Consider the following 18,065-nt stretch of genomic DNA (forward strand, 5'->3'; position numbering starts at 1 on the left):
ACTAGCTAAATAAGCTGAGTCAAGTCATTTTCTTTTGGATCTCAGTTTCCGAATCCTTAAAATGAGAAAGAGGGATCAGATGTGCTCCCTGCTCTAAAATTTTACAGTTTTATGTGACATAACATAAAAAAGAAAACTTAGAAACTGTCTACTTCATTACCAAAGGGTTGTCTGGTTGCTGCCCACCACTACTTTTCCCTGATTACTCGCCAAACAGAGGCTGATTCAATTTTCCAGGCACTTCTCTAGTACAAACTAGAAGGGACTAGAATCAAATTCAGTCAGACAACCACATTCAAATGACTAATGTTTCTCAGATAGAAGTCTCATTACAAAATGCTTCATATATCTCTGTTCTAACTCCACCAGCAACGGTCTGTCACAACAAAAAAAAGAACATTACTAAAATAGTTTTTATAACTTAAAGAAATACAGTTTTAACTACAGAAAAATGCAGAAACCAATGCTAACCTTAAGATTTACTAATCAGTCTTTAGTGAGTTTTATTAATTCAATCTTCAAGTCAAATAAACAGAATCTTTGGGGTAAATGTAGCAACTAATCTGCCGAGGATGACAAAACTATATTCTATTTCTCAAAAAAAAAAAAACCAGAGGAAAACCACCTTTTCAAAATATGATTTCATTGAGGTCTCTCACACAAAGTATTTTTTTAATAGTCTAAAGCAAGTATTTCAGACCTCAAACCAATTAAAACATATTAAGAAAGGGGCACGAGAGATTCTGAGCTTTTCTCTTCAAAAATATTTGTAATCCAATGATATTTCCAGATAATACCCATTTTAATAAACTGAAAAAACTTAGCAGCCCCAATAAATTGATTACTGAAAAATAGCTTCAGGAAAAATTTTTATCTTACCTCCGCATTAGGGCTAAGGCTGCTTGGCAGTGTTTCTGAAGTCACAGTAGTGCTTGGAAGGCTGGAAATTTCCCAAGTATTTACAGGCTGTATTGGTTCAGACTGCTTTGAATGATCTATACATTTTGGATTATCCAGTAAGGTCACTTCATAAAATTCTTGAATATCTAGAAGTGAAGAAAAGAAAAAACAAAATCAGAAGTATTTAGATTTTCTAATTTAAACTATGCATTGCTAAACAACATAACTCAAAAGCAAAATTTTAGTCTTGATTAGTAAAATAAGCCCAATCTTATAATGTAATTAAACAGTGAATATTTTCTCACTTTATTATGTTGCAATCACATCAGAACTTGCAGGGCATAGTGTAAAAGTCATAGGCTTTTTACCCTTCAAAGTCAGTGCTGAGTTCAAATCTCTATTCCATCACAAATTAGCTGCCTGTTTAGAGAAGTTACTTAACCTCTGATAACTTGCCTCTTTTATCATGTGTAATTGTTACAAGGACTGAGTATAATACATAAAAGTGCACAATGGCACATAATAGCCTCCTAACCGACAGCAGCTAATATCATTACTATGAGTTTTGAAGACATGAGTCATTACTGATATTTTATCTTTATACCACCAGTATCTCAATATAAACCCCTCGCATAGTTTTAACTGTCCTTCTAACCAAAGTAAAGCAAACAAAAAAGTTAAATAGTAAATTAAATATTGTACATTATTTTAGAAACAATCAACTAAACATGACAAAACTCTTTAAAAATCCATGAATTTACTTAAAGTAGCACAGGATAATTTAAAAGATCAAGTTACTTTGCTATCAGCTGGAATTAATGCAAATGATATATCAACAAAAGGGAATTTGCCTCTTAAACTTAGCATATTAACACTGATTGATTCTTCATGCCATTCAGAAAGCTCTGAGTGATAGTTATATAATGCTTAAGTTCACCATTATTAGTTCTTTTTTCACCTAGTGGTATATTTTGAGTTGATTTTTTAAAGGGGAGAAATTATTATTTTAACAGCAAAGGTGGGGCATTATCCTGTACAGAATCATGCACAATTGCAAATAACATTTAGACAGAATAACTTTTACTTATTTCTATGATGAAAAGATTAATATTTCCTTTAAAAAACAATGTCAGAAGACAGTAGAGACAAAATAACTCCCTTTTAATAACCAGTAGAATTGCAGAACTTTCTAAGAGCTCATAAAAACTAAGACCAGCACAGTGAAGATAGTATCAAGGTGTTAAGAATATTACTAGAGAAAATTGTATGTGAAAGTATTTTATAAACCATGAGTTACTCTATAAAACTTTTCACATAACCATCATGAAAAAATAATAAACTCAAATTCAGAGCATCAGCTACAAAGTGTTCTTACCAAAAATTGCTTAACCTGAACCTAAATCAAGCCTTCAGAACCAACTTGTAGTTCACAGGAAATACAGAGGCTAGAGAAACAAGTTAAATGACACCAAAAAAGCAAGGGAAAAAAAAACAGATCCAGAAGGCGACATTCCACAAGACAACTGGCCAGTTTCTTTAGCAAGTCAATGTCATGAAAAGTAAGAGAAATTATTTGAAAGGATTTTTTTAAAAATAAACAGGGGCGCCTGGGTGCCTCAGTCGTTAAGCATCTGCCTTCGGCTCAGGTCATGATCCCAGGGTCCTGGGATCGAGCCCCGCATGGGGCTCCCTGCTCCGCGGGAAGCCTGCTTCTCCCTCTCCTATTCCCCCTGCTTGTATTCCCTCTCTCTCTGTGTCTCTCTCTGTCAAATAAATAAATAAAATCTTTTAAAAAAATAATAATAAAATAAAATAAAGGAAACAAAAAAGACATAGCAATCAACTGCAATATATGAGGCTTGATCAGTGGGGAGGGGCAGGGGAATATAAAAGACATTGTGATAATTAGGGAAATTTAAATATGGACTATCTTCTGAAAATACTACAGATTTTTTTTTTATAGAAGATATACATATGAGAGTATGTATACATTTCTGTGGTACAACATATATTCCTATATATGTAAGAAACATATTTTATATATGTAGAAGATATATATTTATAGATCTATAGAGAGGGAGAGATATCTTCTACAAGAAAATAAAGATGTCAGAGGTCCTAGTGTAATTATGCCCCCCCAAAAGCACTAAATGGGTGTTGAGTAACTGGATGATTACCAATCTCAAGGTAAATAGCCCACATCACTACATAAAAACTTCATTATATTTTCCATTATTGTAAGACAAGTTTGAAATCTTAACCTTCTGTGACCTTTTATTCCACACTTAACAGAAATAGTGCTGTATTACCCTTCAATAACATCTCTAACAAATATCCAGGTCAGTGCTGTCCAATAGAACTTTCTACAATGATGAAAACGTTCTATAGCTGCACTCTCCAATATGGTAGCCACTAGCTACATATGGCTATTAAGCACTTAAAATGTGACTAGTGTAAATGAGGAACTGATTTTATAATTTTATTTATGTTTAATTACTTTAAATAGCCACAAACAGCTAGTAGTTATCATACAGGACAACAGAGATCTAGACTAGTATAATCTGGAGTAACGTTTTACTATCTAGGAAGATCAAGGAATAAAGTGCTCCCTATGTGAATTTTCCAAAAGTTCACTCACATCCTGCTGTCAACTGAAATGCCTCATCTCTTAAAAAAGTCCTTTCTAATTTGTTGTATCTGAGCTCTTATGGCCTGGAGAATATGCATATTATTTTAACTATATCAGACTTAAAACAAAATAAGCTGAGTAAACACCCATTAGAATGGCTATTATCAACAAAACAGAAAATAACAGGTATTAATGAGGATGTAGAGAAATTAAACCCTTGTCCATCACTCGTAGGAAAAGAAAATGATGCAGCCATTGTGGAAAACAGTACAGGAGCATCTCAAAATATTAGAACATAGAATCACCATTTGATCCAGCATTAGATTCTGGGTATATGCCCAAAAGAAGTGAAAGCAGGGACTCAAAACAGGTATCTGCACATCAATGATCACAGCAGCATTATTCACAGTATCCAAAAGGTGAAAACAACCCAAACGTTCATCCACAGATAAACAGTTAAAAAACAAAATGCGGTATATACCAACAATGTAATATTACTCAACTTTTAAAAGGAATAAAATTCTGATACATTCTACAAAATGGATGGATGGATTTTGAAGACATTATGCTAAGTGGAATAAGCCAGACACAAAAAAAACAAGTATTGTATAATTCCACTTATATGAGGTACCTAGAATAGTCAAATTCATAAAGACAGAAAGAACAGTTGTTACTGGGGTAAGGAAAGAATGGGGTAAGGAGGGACTGGAGTAAGGAGGAAATGGAGTTATTTTTTAATGGGTACAGGGTTTCAGTTTGGGATGATGAAAAGGTTCAGGAGATAGAGTGAGTGGTGATGGTCACAAAATAATGTGAATGTACCTTAATGCCCCGGAACTGTACACTTAAAAAATGGTAAATTTTGTTACATATATTTTATCACAGTAAAAAAAAAAGTTGAGTAAGAATCTAAAGGAGCTTAAATGAGTAAAGTGCCCAGAATTTAATATGTAGGTATTATGGTATCTATTTTAGCTATTTAGATATCTTTGTTTCTTACTGAGGTCAGGATAACTGTCATTGCCAAACTGTTACCAGATTATTATCTATCCCCAACTTAAAAAGAGATTTGTTACCACCCTTGGCTAACTAAAACCATATGCCAAAGTACTGAAATAGTTAACACATGTATAGCGTGGTGCCATTTCTGATATGACAATCTGTCACAGTTATTATCACTTTTCTTTAAAATATACAAATACACACATCCACACCTTTAATTTTGACCCATATCCCATCTTGATCCACCACACTTCTTCATCTTTAGGGTATCTCAGGACTATAAAGATGAGCAACATAGTAACACTTCTTCAGAGATTATTTCTCCATCACAATTTTAGTTGTATCAGTAAAGATTTTTCAAAGGTGCACCTAATCAAAAAGGGCACTCTGGAAAAACTGGACCCAGACTGAGCTTTTCTTATGACTCCAAAGTACTTATATCTTATATTTCCCATGCTATCAGCAGTCACTGTTCTGTACCATCTACATTTTATATGTCAGAAGATAATTATATCACTGATCATAACTATAAAGATTTAGCAAAGAAAAAGATTATTACTGGGACAAGAGAAGTATTTCTACAACAACATTCTAAGATTCAAAACATTACTTTCTACTTTTTCTTTAGGTTTTTCTAAACTGGGGAGTATAATATTGAGTTCCATAAGCTAACTAGCTAAAGTACAACAGAAGTTATTACTATAAACAGAAGTCACTACTATAAAGAGAAGTCAAATATAAGACAAAAACAAATTCTAGTATAATCCCAATCTCTCCTGTTCTTAAAAATCTGTTTAAAATGCTGGTCTGAAATTCCAAGTTATTCTCAAAAGACCAACTTCATGAAAATAAAGAATTAAACTAATGAGTTTACTCTGAACACTTAAGACATTCAATGAATAATAATGGAGTGAATACATTTTGGAAGAGGAATAAAAGAATTAAAAAATGAGATGTGAATAACAATGTCTTTGAGAGATGGAGAAAATTGAGGAAAAAATATATTAACACTGAAAAACCAAATAACACCATTTAAAAACAGTTAAAAAGGTAGATTTCTATAAAAACTTGATGGCTATATTTTAAGGTGCTACAGAACCTTACACACACATTTATTTTAAATTTCTATTACTTACACATGTATTACAATTTTTTAAAAAGATTTTATTTATTTATTTGACAGAGAGAGACACAGCGAGAGAGGGAAAACAAGCAGGGGGAGTGTGAGAGGGAGAAGCAGGCTTCCTGCTGAGCAGGGAGCCCGATGCGGGGCTCGATCCCATGACCCTGGGATCATGACCTGAGCCGAAGGCAGACGCTTAACGATTGAGCCACCCAGGAGCCTCCATGTATTACAATTTTTGAAAATTAAATTAACCAGCTCTTTGATAGACCATGAAAAATTATTTTTCAATTCTGGTTTACATAAGTCATTTTATGTTTCCATGCCAATTATATCCAACGTCAATAATAAGGGCTACTCGTAACTGTACCAAAATATATAGACTATGAAAAAATGTAACCACAGCAAAATAATATTTCAATACAGAAATAGCCAAATTTAGTATCACATGTGAAATGACAGAGTCCTGGGACGCCTGGGTGGCTTAGTCTGCCTTGGGCTCAGGTCATGATCCCAGGATACTGGGATGGAGAACCACACTGGGCTCCTTGCTCAGCAGGGAGCCTGCTTCTCCCTCTGCCTGCCCCTCCCCCTGCTTGTGCCATCTCTCTCTCTCTCTCTCTCTCTGACAAATCTTTAAAAAAATGACAGAGTCCTTCAATAAACCTATGTAAACATTTCACTTGAGTCAACTCTAATCTTAAATCTTTAATATGAAAATGTACAGAAAGTGGGATAATACAGAAGTAGTCAAAATGACTGCCACTTAAGATAAGAATAATTCCATACTCATCTGAAAATCCATACAGCTCACCCAGATATACACCACATATAATTAAAATGACTGATTACATTTTTATTTACTACCCTGAAAAAACTTATTTCCTTTTTAAAATAATGATACACTAAAGCAAGCAAGAACACGAGAAAATGCAGGAATACTAAAACACGTATTAGAGAAAACTACCCTTTAGTTGATTCACAATTGGAAACATTAATTTTGTTGAGCCTACTGGATCAGTCTTAACACAGTCTATTCCTATTTACCATTTATAGTTTGGCAAGTGCTTTCTCTCTAAATTAAACTTGGACACACAATTAGTCCAATGGAACAGAGAAGACTCATTCCTACTACCAAAAAATATGTATTTCGGGGAAATCTCAAGATCACATATTTCAAACCTCTCCAAATTTAAATAAAATTTTAAGTAAACCATTTTCACATTTTATCTTTGTTATTTTCTTGCAGAATTCAAAGTTTGCAAACACTAGGAGTAAAGGAAGTACAGAATTCCAGAAATACCCTCAAAGGAGGTTGAGGAAAGTTTTCTAGCTTTTAGTTACCACTTTTATCATCCTAAACAGTAAAACTCAAAAACATTTCTTAAACTAAAGAAATAAGGATCAGAGTAGGAAGTCTAAATAGTCAAGAACCTGTAATAATTTAACACAATATAGACAACATCTCTAATCTATGAGAAAACAACCTTATTTCATGGGGAAAATGTTAAGAAAAGACCTTAACAGAACAATTTTATACTTCTAAAAAAAAGGGGGGGGAAAAAGTGGTGGGAGGGGCAAATGACATGAACAAATAATTCACAAAAGAAATTTAAATGACATAAAATTCTTATATAGTTGAAAATTCTTATATCGTTGGTTGTTTAATCAAATAAATATACAAGAAAACATCAAAATGTCTAAAAGTACATTCCACACATCAGAATAGAAAATATTAAAAAGGATGATACCTATATTGTTTAAGGTATAATGAATTAGTCATTATTCCACATACTGCCTAAAAAATTAAATTGAATATAACCTTTCTGAGGGTAATTTTAAAAAGTACATCAAAAACCTTTTAAAATGCAAATCCCCTTTTACCAAGCAATTCATTTCTAGGAATTTATCCAAAGGATAGAATAAACAATGTAGAACAAAGAGGCATATACAAATGCAATGTTTTTTAAAATTCAGAAAAATTATATACCTAAGTGCTCCTAGGAAATCATTAATAAAACTACACCACATCTGTAAAATGTAAATACAGTCATTTAAGATGGTACAAATCTACTGATATGGAAAGATATCCAATGATAAATTTTGAGATAAAAATAGTTAATATGATATGCACACTATGTACACTTAGGAAAATTTAACTTCAGCACCTCCCTTCACCAGAAAAGGCAATTCTACCTATCAGTCCACCCAATAAATCAACATCACAAATAAAAAATGAGAAGGGAGAAAACCGTTCCCTCAGGTAGTCTCCATTTTCATGTGCCTCTAATAATGGGAGCATTTCTATAGACCTCACTGCACTGAGTCTGATTCTAGAATTATGTGCTTTTAGTACAAGAGATCACTTAAACACAAGTCAACTACTATGTCTGTTGCCCAACTGAAGAAACAATGATTTCTTTCCACTAGAGAAAAAACAACTATATTGTAGTTAATGAAAGACAGTGTTAAATTCTAGAAGGATCTTCAAGGGTAATTTTAATCTGATACGATTTTTCACTCTACACACTGATTTTAAGTATCAATTCCTATGTAGGAAACAATTCTGTTTCACTTGTGTAGGGGGTTTGTTTTACAAAAGGAAAGTGTGTATAAATACATAAATAATAACATTCTAGAAGGATATTCATCCTGTGGAAGAAGTAGGTTACCTTTGGTGTGAGAATTTTCTTGATTATAATTATTTTATATAAAGTACATTTAACTGATCTTAAATTCTTTACATGGAACATGCATTATTTTTTATAAGAAATTCTGTTTTGGAGTTAGAAAGAAGGCAACTGGAAAGCTGAAAAACACTGAAATATAACCCAGCCATTTCAGAGGGAAAAAATTTTATCAGTTAATTGACTAAAAGCAAGTACAATGTTTTCATAAACTAAAATACACAATAGTCAAGTCTACTCAAAAATAGATACTCTGCTTTCTTCTAAACTTATGTACATTTAAAAAGCCATTTTGGGGCGCCTGGGTGGCTCAGTCGTTAAGCGTCTGCCTTCGGCTCAGGTCATGATCCCAGGGTCCTGGGATCGAGTCCCACATCGGGCTCCCTGCTCAGTGGGAAGCCTGCTTCTCCCTCTCCCACTCCCCCTGCTTGAGTTCCTGCTCTCGCTATGTCTCTCTCTGTCAAATAAATAAAAAAAAATCTTTAAAAAAAAAATAAAAAGCCATTTTGATCCCCAAAAAGAATATCATATAAAATTTTAAAGTATGTATTACAATGTGTGTTTTGCACCCTAGAAACAAGAAAAATGTCAAGCCAATGTCCAAAAATACGTTATTTCCACATTTGAAATACTATCTGACTAACAGTCATAGGGTTATTCTCACACACATACTTCTTAAAACAAGGTATCAACAGAAACCAGACCTTCTTAGAGAGATGGCTGATTCCAAGGCTGGGGCAAGATATGTACAAGATAAACCTGAATATCTTGTTATGCCAAAAAGTGAGAAAGTACTCAAAGTGGTAAGGCATGTCATAAGGACAGAAGAGCAAGCTGGAGAGAGTTTTGACCAAATGAATCTGAAACAATCTGAGCACCGAAATCATTAAAGTTAGTAATAAATTATCAACGATTAAAAGAAAAACGATACAGACATATACATAGATAAATGGGGAAGGAGAGCTCTTACAGTAAAATGCCAGGTATTAATTGGAGAACATAAAAGACTGCTATTTTTTACAAAACTGTCATTTTTCAATTGTCATTTTCAACACAGTAAAAACTGGTCATCAATGGGTGCTAAGGCTAGGGGGAAATTTTGCTAAAGAGCAGGGCATGCGCAAGTATTAAAGTGTCTCCCCCACATATTGCTTACAAGATGCAAGAAAAAAATACTAACTATAGAGAAATCAAGCACCTTAACTGGGTGATCAAAATTAACAATGCCAATCAAGGGCAGAAGACATCTTGTACTTCTGAATGTACAGAACCCTAGAGATACATAACCTGAATCTAATCACAAGCAAACATCAGACAAACCTAAAATTAGAAACATTATATAAAAAAAATAAGAGCAGTGGGGAACTGTATTCTTCAAAAATGTCAATGTCATAAAAGACCAAAAAGGGCTGTGGAAATGTGCCCAGACCACAGAGACATGACAAATAAATGAAATACCTGGTCTTAGACTGGACAGTGTACTGCAAAAAATAATTAGAAAAGAAAAAATTTAGTAGGAAAAATATGACCCTACACAGATGAAATAAACTAGAAGAATTATTTACAGATGCTTTTACCACTCTGTTGATTACAAGGTTCCAAAGAGAATTCAACCAGATTCAACATAAAGCACTACTTCAGAGCAGAGCAGTAGTAAGCAAAACTATTAGGAAATAAATAACAATCCAGGTTCAATCAAAACCACTAACTGAAAAGTTAATAAAATTTTCCTCTAATTCTATAAACTTTTAGCCAATAGAATGATCCATATACTGTCATAAACGTTTTCCTTTCTAAAACCTAGTCTGCAAAGTCACACACACGAAGTTAGCAACAAACTAAAATATGACTGGAACCAATAAATAACAACAACAAAAATCTAAGAAATTTTGACATTTTACTATTACAGCTAGAAGTCTGCAAACCTTGATTACTAAATAAATATTTTTCAAACTGTGTAAATTCCATAATTACAAGCATCATTCCATCATAAATATTCTCCTTCAAAATAAAAATTAAAAAAAAATACCACTGACCCTCAGATCAACATCTATGTTAAACACACTTGTTAGTGTTCTTTACCACATTAAAATATTCAACTTATGATAAAGAACATAAATCCTAATAACTAAACATGAGGAGAAGCTCTGGATTCAGATTAGTTGAGTTCAATTTCTGGCTCCACAATTTAATATCTGAGGGTCCTTGCACAAGGCACGTAATCTCTCAGTGCCTTAGTGTTCTAATCTATAAAATGGTATAGGTGAATATACACTTCATAGGACTATGATGACTAAATGAGACACTTGTATTACACACAAAAAGTGCTTTTTAAAATACACTTTTTACATACACTTGAAAAAGTCAAAATCTCACATCCATTAGGATGGCTATTATTAAAAAAACTTAAAATAACAAGTGTTGGCAAAAGTATGGAGAAACTGGGACCTTTGTGCACTGTTGGTGGGACTATAAAATGATGCAACTGCTATGGGAGGCAGTATAGCAGTTCCTCAAAAAATTAAAAATATAGGGGTGCCTGGGTGCCTTCGGCTCGGGTCATGATCCCAGGGTTCTGGGATTGAGCCCCACGTCAGGCTCTCTGCTCAGCGGGAAGCCTGCTTCTCCCTCTCCCACTCCCCTTGCTTGTGTTCCCTCTCTCGCTGTGTCTCTCTCTGTCAAATAAATAAATAAAATCTTTAAAAAAAAAAAAAATGTGTGCATGTGTACACACACACACACACCCCCCCCATATGATCCTGCAATCTCGCTTTTGGGTATCCCAAAAATTGAAAGAAGAGTTTCAAAGAGGTATGTGCACACCCATGTTCAAAGCAGCACTATTCACAACAGCCAAGAGGTGAAAATACGGGGCGCCTGGGTGGCTCAGTCTTTAAGTGTCTGCCTTCGGCTCAGGTCATGATCCCAGGGTCCTGGGATCAAGCCCCGCATCAGGCTCCCTGCTCCGCAGGAAGCCTGTTTCTCACTCTCCCACTCACCCTGCTTGTTTTCCCTCTTTCGCTGTCTCTCTCTGTCAAATAAATAAAATCTTTAAAAAAAAAAAAAAAAAAGGTGAAAATACTCCAAATGTCCATCAATGGATGAATGGATAAACAAAATGTGGTATATACATACAGTAAAATAAATTCAGTCTTAAACAGGAAATTCTGTCACATGCTACAACATGGAGGCACTTTAAGAACATTAAGTGAAATGTCACAAAAAGACAAGTACTGTATGATTCCCCTTATATGAGCTATTTACAGCAGTCAAAATCATAGAGACAGAAAGTACAATGGTAGTTACCAGGTGTTGGGGGCAGGAGGAAAAGCTCCCGGGAGTATTGTTTACTGGGTAGAGTTTTGGTTTTGCAAGAGGAGTAAGTTCTCAACTGTTTTTACAACAATGTGAATATACTCAACACTACCAAACTACATTTAAAAGTGGTTAAGATGATAAATGTCATTTTCTTTTTACAATTAAAAAAAGAGGAGTCATACTTCTGAAACCCAGTATCTACAAATTTAAATGTCCTTTACCATGTTCACAAGGCCTAGTGAAATTTAATTAATAGAGTAGCAACAAATGAATGGAGCCAAAAATCTCAGAAGTGGATAGTGTTGTTACATAATCCATCTTCATTTTGAAAAATTTCAGAACTAAAAAACCGCATTAAAGTAAGCTTGCTATTTATTGCAGACAAACTATACAAATCTCGTGATTTAACTTACTCAAGTCTCTAAAGTCAGCCTGATCTTGAGCCCAGGTTTTTCTCCTGTGTGCAAGAAAAGCAGATGAATTCTCTGACCCCATAAGTAACTCCAGGGATCTAGACTAGTATGAAATCTATAAAGACTACTAAGGTTGTCTCAGATTCCAGACAAACCTAAGAATCATAAATGACCTCAAACCAATATGGACCTGAACACCTGGGCTCTGACTTGTAATCAAACCATATCCAGTCTACTTTACTGACAAATTTTCAAATATAAGTACAGGAAATGAGAATATAAAATCAAATATATTAATTTTTCAAATTGTTCTCATCTAAATCACGGATTAAAATTAGGCAGACTTTATTTTCCATTTATAGAAAAATGATCACCAGATACTTGGGGAATAAATTTTAAAGAAGTCTATATAGCTCATGGATTTTTTTTTTAGATATAACTTTAAATATTCAGCTCTAAAGAAACAACTTACCAGCTGAAACTCAAAATTAATAAAAACTGTTCTACTTTCAATAATTTTTAAATCTTCAAGATATCCTTCAACGTTACTAGCGAACAACATAGCTAGGACAATGATTGCCATGTTTCACTGAATCGACGGTATTGATTCTAAGATGCACCATTATTTCATGTGCCACTAAGAATGTAAACTCACTTCCAACATACATCAGTCATAAAATGTACCCCAAATTCAAAGATATTAAAATATTTAAAAATTGTTATCTCAGAACAGATGTAATGCAATATGTACATGCCTATTCCTCTGAACAACCCCCAGGTACCAGAAACATGATCTAATTAACATATTTCAACTACAGAGGGAAGGAGAAAATAAATCAACATTTCTATAACACCAAAATCCCAGAGCCCCACACAAACTTCTTTTAAATGCGTGAAAACAGTCAATACAAACTACAAGCTCAAAGAATCAATAAATAATTATGCAGACAGCAAATCCAAAGAAGTAACTACATAATTCACTACAGCTAAGGAAATGATTTCCAAACTCATGCAGTGAAGAACCTAAGCACCAAATGACTTTCAAACAACTCAGGTGGTCAAGACCCATGTCTCCTTAAATCCAATGGTCCACAGGTAATCAGCTCAGAAAACAGAGTGCCACCTACTAAAGGAAAAAACAGTTAATCCAGGATTTTTCAGCACATACTATGAACACAATAGACACTAGTTTAGCTTAGGGCGATGTACAGGTTTAAAGTACACCAATACGCTGTTTCAAGAACAATGATACAGGTGCAAAGCAAAAAGAAAATCTTACCTAAAAATTTTCACAAACTGACAAAAGTAATAAAGTTTAATAAATTAACCCAATTTCAGTAAATACAAAAAAATGCATTTATTAATTTAGTAAACAATTCAATTACAGTAGGGAAACACATAAAAATCTCTACTAAATTTACCCATTTCAAAATTCCTAAAATCTATTATTTTTCTTACACCAAAATTTGATATCACATCCTATAAAACATTAAAATGTATGTAAATCTAAATATCAAGGTAAATTCATTCACAACCAATGAAATTATACAGGACTAAGAAGACTGACAAATACAAACTTATTAGAAGACTAATTCTCTTAAAATTCAATTATGTGTAAGAACAGATAAACATTCAAAACAGGCAAGGCGGAATATATTTTAAAAATCCCTCCACACACACCCTCCAAATCTACCTCCAATCTACAGAGAAATCTAAGAAGTGTAGAATCTGTTTACTTTACTGACCATTTAATTTTCTTAAGTCACAGACTTCACACAGAGAAGGACTACACCCATCTATGTCTATAGGTAAACGAGGACATACAAGTCATACTATTTTTTTTCTAAACAGTGACTCTACTAAATAAAACATTCCTAGGTTTAATGTTGATTTAGAAAACCAAATAACTAAAAATGTTTCCCTTTCTTTTTGGCTGTTTTTTCAGAGGAATCCAATTTGATCATCCATTTGTACCTTAAACATCAGAGCTTAGAAATTCAAATGTAAAAAATGTCCATCAGTTTAAACAAAAAAGACAGAATGTTGATAATTTTTGAAGATGGGTTACAGTTAATTATATTAATTATATTGTTCTCTATTCTTGCATAGGTTTTTAAAAGTCTATAATATTAGATTTAAAAATTATTCAAGTGTACTGAGGGGTCTTCCTTAAAATCTTAATTTTAAAACAAATTTAGTAGAGAGTATCAATTTAGCATTAAGTTTTTTGACAAAGTACACTAATTTGAAGATAGTCCACAAACACATCAAAAGTTACTCTATTAATAAACAGATGTTAGGTACATATTGACTTGGAAGTTACTAAGGAAATAAATGTAATGCAATGAAGTACATGTCCTATTTATATAGTCAGTGATTAATAAAAAAAATTTCATTCTTAGAACTGGAAGGAACAAATTTTCTAGTTCTGTGGTGTAGACCACTTTTCTAGGTACCTATAGGAGAGGCCAGAAACCATCTTGTTTTATAAATTGGGAACTGTGTACAAAATATGAGATTTTGTTTTAAAAAAGAATCTAGCTACTTTAAAATCAGGGTGGAGGAAGGGCTAAAAGCCATTGTTCTACTGCATTCACATTCTACAGAAAATATAGTGACCTAGAAAAGGTCAAATGATTTATATACCATTCAATTAATGGCAGTGTAAGGAATAGAATTTAGGACTCTTGACTGTTTGCCCAGTTCTACTTTAAAACAATGCACCACCTTAAATTTAAGTTAGTTATGAATAATATTGTTTCAATTTTCTTGGCTACAAAATAGTATTAGACAAAATGACAAAATCATCTCTAAGATAATTTTCCAGGTCTAAAATTCTGACTCCATGAATGCTAAGTTTAAACAGAAGTCTATATTAAGGAGATGTATGTCCTTAAACATAACAGAACTCTTCAAACATTTTCAGGGACTTCAGAGAAATAAAAGTCAAATATAGAAACAAGCTAAAAGTTAGTTATTCAGTCTTTATTTTTTGGATCCTGAAACATTTCTGCAACTTCTCCATCTTTTAATAGTTAATGCTGAGGATATAAAACACTGTCACCAAAGACCACTGAAATAATCATACTGAAAGTTTTTTTGGTTATTAGATATTTGGTTATTAGATATTTTTGGTTATTAGATATTTTTGGAAAGGATATTGGCCTATCAAACATACAAGTTTGATGTTCAAGTTACTGAACGCCTTACAGAGAACCAAATACATCACTCTGTTAAGTTTAAAATAAATGAATTCAGAAAAGCATTAAGCCTAGCTAACACATAATGGTCACGAATAAAGTTTTAATTCCCACCTATTAAAGCCTGAAAGAGGTTGCTCTGAAATATGTTAATAACCCGTTCTATGGAACTTCTGAGCTGTCTGTCTTCAGTTTGGCTTAGTTTTGAACGATATTCTTCCAAAAGGTGCAATGCTCTCTGGGTGTCTGAGAAGAAAAGAAGAGTCTGATTAAAATTACACACTACTTATGCAGCAAATAATTCTGCAAGACATCTAAACACTTCCCCAAATCCTCTCAATCAATGCTACTACATTCACAAACATATGTATTCCCTAGAATAATCAAAAAAAATTTTTAAATATGTCACATAAAAAGGACGATAAGCAGTTGCTAATAAATGTGTACTAGTAGTCTACCACAATAAAAGACTGATCAAGATATTAGTTAACATAGCTTCAACTGATCTGATATGCAAAAGCAGATTATCTACAATTTGTCATAATACAAATCTTAAATGTTTCAAAATACTAGCGCTCTTAGCCTGGATCCTACAATTGCTCACAAAAGAGTGTTTAGTAAGAATCACAAAGTAAAATATTAAAACACCAATTCAAAGTTTTTAAAAAGACATTTCAGAGGAGTGAAATTAACTGCCTCTCCAGTCACTAGAGAGATGTCAAAAAAGAAAGTTTGAAAAACATTTAGATGTTTCCCTCTTCTGAAGGGTATGAGGCTTAGATTCCCTAAGTAGTAAGGCTAAAACGATGTTGTCTCATCAGAATTAAACATTTTTAAAACACAGAAATCACAGAACAGACACACACACACACACAGGAGAGTTCCGAAATAAATTCTCACCTTGCTTCCGGACTGGCATTTTTCTCCAGTATCAGGAAGAGGGCACACACCTTTAAAAACAGAAAAGAAGCAACTAAAGCAAAGAACAGAATTGTGGTTAAACTAGTATTTCCCCCTGAATCTCAAATCGAAAAACTCCCAGCCCTATTTGAAAAGGTCACCACCTGGCGAAGTTTTCCTAAGTGAAAGAGCGAGCCTCAAACCCCAGCAGTGTTAGTCAATCTAGAAAGCTTTTACCTAAGGGTGGGTACCCCTACAAATTAAAAGCAGACAGAAGCCTGCTTCCAAATTCTCCTCGAAAGCTGCTCCCTCTCCAAAGGGTACTAAATGCCTAGACGTGGGGCCACCCCTCTCCTGGCGTAAGTATGCATATTCCCCACCTGCTACGGGCGGGGGGGGGAGAGGGGGGCGGTGCAGAGGCGCTCCGACCCTTGGCCCCTAAGATAGTAGCGACCGTACAGCGCTGAGACAGGACCAGCTAAGCTGGTCACCCCACCCCACTCGGGCCCCCTCCTCTCGCTTGCCTTTCTCCTTGCTCGCTGCCTCCGGGCTACTCCAGCGGGGGCCGGACAGGGCTGCGGCCGCTCTCCGCGACGCCCTCACGCCCCACATGCACACCTCCGCGGGCCCCCACACCTGCGGCGCCACCACAAACTTCTTGCAAGCGGCGTGCGCTCGGAGCTGGGGTGCGCTCCCGACCAGTCGGGGCGGCTTCCCCGCCCTGCCCCGCTCCACGTCCCCCCGCCCCGCCCGGGGCTCGGGGAGCTGAACTGAGGGGGGGGGTGAGGGAACGGGGGAGGAGTTCCCCTTGGCGGCCGCACCCCCGCCGCCGCTTCCTCCTCCTCCTCCCCTGCCCGGGCCGCCTCACTCGCCGCGGCCCACTACCCGCTCGCCCTCTCCCCTCCAGCCGCCCCACCCCCGGAACCTCGCCTCCTTCCGCGCCCCCAACCGCTCTCCCCCCAAACTTTCCGCCAAGATGGCGGCCCCGGAGCTGGACTGCCGCGCCCCCACGTGACCGCCTTCCCGGCGCTCTCAGCCAATGGCAAGTGAGGAGGCGGCTGGCGCCGAGCCCCGGGCTCTCAGCGCTGCTACCTTTGGGTTGGAAGGGGGAGGAGGGCCGGGAGGGGGCTGGGGAACGGGAAAGGGGACCCGGGGAACATCCCAAGTGAGTCTCCTCTCTTAAAGGGCCGCCACCGAAGTGGCTCTGAGGACAAAGGAGTTGACACACAGACTCTACAGGTGGTCCGTCGTGGCCCTGGAAGAGTCCGCCTTTACCTCGCCTTAGCCCACCGGTGTGTCCCGCGGTACAGAGCGAGTAGCGCGCCAGGCCCGGAAGGGTCTGGGTGTCTGAAGAGAGACATGACCTCACCTACACCAGATCCAAGATACACGTTCCGAGACACCCTTTAACCTCACTAAACACGTGCTGTTTTCAAGTCCTAGGCAGGAGAGAGTGCCTGGCGCCCCCGGGGTTAGATCCCCAACCGGGAAAATCGGTCTTGGGAAGGAGTAGACTGCAACACCCACATTAGGGGCGGGGGCGGGCGGGGCCTGGAAGGGGGGAAGGGGGAGGAGTTTGGGCGGGAGCTGGGGGGTGCAATCTCTGCACCGTCTTCCACTTTGTACTGATTTTTTTTTTTTATTCGCCCTTCAGCAAAAGTCTTTTGGGAGGAGGGGGGTTGAATAAAGAAAGGCACGTAAAATAGGGAGATAGATTAAGAGTTTGAGGGGTTTACTAGAGGGTTTTTAAGTCTAAGTGATTAATTCTAAGTGTGAATGTATTGAAGAGTGGAAAGAGAACATTTGTTCCTTCTTTCACTCGCTCATTCATTCACACCCCCTTGCCTGTGCCCCACGCCCAGTCATCAGTCTCAGGTATTACCCAAGCTCTGG

At 36.1% G+C, this 18,065-nt stretch overlaps 1 protein-coding gene across 8 annotated transcripts in view; it reads right to left on the reverse strand.

The window, feature by feature from the left end:
• The window catches only part of DLG1 (discs large MAGUK scaffold protein 1), a 259,668-nt gene extending 242,088 nt beyond the window's left edge, over window positions 1-17,580 (reverse strand). For 7 of the 8 annotated variants that reach the window (XM_044919872.1, XM_021692594.1, XM_021692593.1 and 4 more), the window contains exons 1-4: window positions 17,542-17,580; window positions 16,173-16,222; window positions 15,387-15,518; window positions 880-1,046 (exon numbers count right to left, since the gene is read on the reverse strand). In XM_044919872.1, the coding sequence (XP_044775807.1) occupies window positions 880-1,046; window positions 15,387-15,518; window positions 16,173-16,191 (318 nt within the window). In that variant the 5' untranslated portion in view covers window positions 16,192-16,222; window positions 17,542-17,580. Of the gene's footprint in view, window positions 1-879; window positions 1,047-15,386; window positions 15,519-16,172; window positions 16,223-16,696; window positions 17,065-17,541 lie in introns of those variants that run through there. The other variant, XM_021692590.1, reaches the window with a different exon arrangement.
• Between the last annotated feature and the right edge of the window lie 485 nt (window positions 17,581-18,065).

The sequence above is a fragment of the Neomonachus schauinslandi genome, chromosome 1 (assembly GCF_002201575.2).
Source record: "Neomonachus schauinslandi chromosome 1, ASM220157v2, whole genome shotgun sequence".
In the NCBI taxonomy this organism is placed as follows: Eukaryota; Metazoa; Chordata; class Mammalia; order Carnivora; family Phocidae; genus Neomonachus; species Neomonachus schauinslandi.